Raw genomic sequence first — 3169 nt, 5'->3', positions numbered from 1 at the left:
CAGATGATGACCAGGAAGCAGAGAGAGAGAGAGAGAGAGAGAGAGAGAGAGAGAGAGAGAGAGAGACTCTACTTACCAGACAAAAATATATACCCCAAAGCCACGGCCCCAGTGCCCCACGTCCTCCAGCCACACCCACCTGCATCAGTTACCACTCAATTAATCCCATCAGGTGATCGATTCACTGGTGGGGTTAGGGCTTTCAGAATCCAATCATTTCCCCTCTGAACCCTCTTGCATGTCTCCCACATGTGGACAGCTCACATCAAAACCATAGCAGGAAGCATGGCAGGGTGACCAGGTGAGCAGCCAAGGGGAAGAGGTGGAAGGAAGACACATAGATGGATGGTTAGGACAGATTCAGACTCAGGAGCAGGTGGAGGCTGAGGTACGAGTACGTGCACGGTGGGCAAGGGTCCAGGTGAACTTAGGATAGCCCAGCTTTCGACCTGTCCACCCAGGATCAACAGTCCTCCTTTCCTCTCCAAGACATTCACTATTGGATGCCAAATGTTAGGGTCCCAAAGTTTCGAGTTGGAGATACACATAAATGGATAGGTCAGCTGAAGTTACATGTGGGTGCACAGACAGGCATTGTAGACATTGAGGGACAACTATTCTATGAATTCTTCCCTTGACTTCACTCTGGGCAGAGCATGGAGTCACTCTGTTCTAATGCTCTGCTTGCTGTGAACATGCTCCTCCACATAGGACCCTCGTGAGCGCTCCCTTGACCTCTGTGTTTCTCAGGCTGTAGATGAGGGGGTTCAGCATCGGGGTGATCACCCCGTAGAGCATAGAGACGAGTCTGTCTCTAGAGAGGGAGTCTTGGCTGGAGGAGCGGCGCATGTAGGTGAAGATGGCTGTGCCGTAGAAGAGGCAGACTACCAGGAGGTGGGACGCACAGGTGGAGAAGGCTCTGCGCTTGCCTTCTGCTGACCGGATCCTGAGGATGGTGCAGATGATGTACACGTAAGAGACCAGGGTGGTCAGGAAGGCACTGATTCCCAGTGTGCCTCCTATCACTAAAACAAGCATCTCTGCCACGTACGTGGAGGAGCAGGAGAGGGCCACAACCTGTGGGATGTCACAGTAGTACTGGTTGACCAGGTTGGACTTGCAGAAAGACAGGTGGAAGGTGGACACAGTGTGCAGGAGGGAGTTGAGGAACCCAGCTGCCCAGGTCCCACACACCAGCTGGACACAGCGCACCTTGGTCATGATGAGGGCATAACGCAGAGGAAAGCATATGGCCACATAGCGGTCATAAGCCATGACAGCCAGCAGGAAGACTTCACTCCCAGCTAGGGCCACCAGGAAATAGAGCTGCACTGCACACCCGAGGAAAGAAATGCCATTCTCCCCGCTCAAGAGGTTGTGCAGCATCTTGGGGACAGTGGCTGATGGGCAGAAGATGTCCAGGAGGGACAAATTTGCCAGAAGGTAATACATGGGAGTGTGCAGCTTTCTCTCCGTGCAAAGGGCCAAGAGAATGGCCCCGTTTCCCGCCAAGGTGATCTGGTAGATGACGGCAAAGACCACGAAGAGAGGGTAGCGCACCTTGGGGAGGTCGGAGAGCCCCATGAGCACAAACTGTGTCACTGTGCTGAGGTTGCCCACGTCCATCTGCTCTCTGCACAGGGTCTTCCTGGAGGGAAGGAAGCCAACAAGCCTGGTTATGTCTAGAGATCAGGGAGCCCAGGGCTGGGAAGCTCTGGGAAGCAGTGGGCATGTGGTAGACATGCCCTGTCAGCCCTGCTGACCAGGAGGTGCAGCTATTTGAACCCCTGTTGGACACATGTCCTTTACAGTACTTAGGATATTTCCTAAAATATTCACCCTTGTTTCCTTACCAAGAGGAAATCTTCTGAATAGATGGAGAAATTTAAAATCTATCTTCTCCATCAAACATTTGAGGGGTTTCCGTTGTTCTGGGGACTGTAGAATTCAGTGGAAATCTACCTTCCCTTTGACACTTGCTTTGTTCTGCTTTGTATTATTTCCAAGTGTTTATTTTTATGGTTTGTCTCAATACTAAGACCTTGACATAGAAGCTGTACTTTGTTCCTAGGTGTGTGCACTTCCGTAGACACTAGGAATTAGCACTTGAAAGGATGGAGAGAGGGTGGGGTGATAAGTGGTGCAAGCCCTGCTCTGACAGGCTCTTCCCATTCTGAAGAAATCAAAGGAAGGATGCTTCTTCATCTACAAGTCATCATCACTCAAACATAAACATAACTCAATAAAATTAAACTCACCCTGAAGACATAAACCAACTTGTTTGAAAGTGTCTGTCTGTCCCCATTCAGGAAATTATATCATATATATATATGTGTGTGTGTAAACACATATATACTCACATTGTTCACACGTACCTTTTGAATGTAAAACTTGCATACTTAGCCACATGCTTAATATATTTAGGGAAATAAGGTGGTTTAAATTACATATGCTAGAACATGTTAGTTTTATTTATTCTTATTTAATTTTCTAATTTCACTAGTGTGTCTCATCAGAGTTCACATAATTGCAATTCTTAAAACTATTTACAACATGACTTTAAATGAAGGTCTACATGTCCACACTTGTGTAGGGTTTTTCTATCCCTTTGAAAACTGGTTGTTTTTTTAAATTTTCTTTTTTTAAAAAATTAATTAATTAATTTTTAATATTTTTAGTTGTAGAAGAACACAATACCTTTATTTTATTTATTTATTTTTATGTGGTGCTGAGGATTGAACCCAGTGCTTCACATGTGCTAGGCAAGCACTTTACTGCTGAGCTACAACCCCAGCCCCTTTCATTTATTTTTAACACACACATTTGACTAGAAATTCATAAGACCGCTAGAACATAAAGTGCAGAAGTCCCCGTCTGTGACCCCCCTTCTTTCTGCATTGCCTGATAAGACGATTGATGACTTCTTTGCTCAGGTAAAATGCGTAATTAAGGCAACTCATACACAGTGATTTATTTAAACAAACGGAATGAAACTACCTCCTCACCCTTTCTCCCTGCAGGATTTAAACAGGAATCATGGATCCTACATCAGTCCTCCCTCCTCATGGAGCATCCACAGTGAACCATACGTACATAGCACTCTCCATGATGAGCTCTCTGTCTCGTGGAACATACTGAAGAACATTGCTGTGATAACCATAAAGTCCTT

General features: G+C 46.3%; 1 protein-coding gene across 1 annotated transcript; it reads right to left on the bottom strand.

The window, feature by feature from the left end:
* Positions 1-634: 634 nt before the first annotated feature.
* Positions 635-1627, bottom strand: LOC144374047 (olfactory receptor 5V1-like). Its single transcript, XM_078037012.1, has one exon. The coding sequence runs from the start codon at positions 1624-1626 to the stop codon at positions 673-675; it is 954 nt and encodes a 317-aa protein (XP_077893138.1). The 5' UTR covers position 1627; the 3' UTR covers positions 635-672.
* Between the last annotated feature and the right edge of the window lie 1542 nt (positions 1628-3169).

Source organism: Ictidomys tridecemlineatus, unplaced genomic scaffold (assembly GCF_052094955.1).
Source record: "Ictidomys tridecemlineatus isolate mIctTri1 unplaced genomic scaffold, mIctTri1.hap1 Scaffold_562, whole genome shotgun sequence".
Taxonomy (NCBI): Eukaryota; Metazoa; Chordata; class Mammalia; order Rodentia; family Sciuridae; genus Ictidomys; species Ictidomys tridecemlineatus.
Note: the sequence above shows the minus strand (reverse complement) of the source record. Positions and strands in the feature narration are given on the sequence as shown.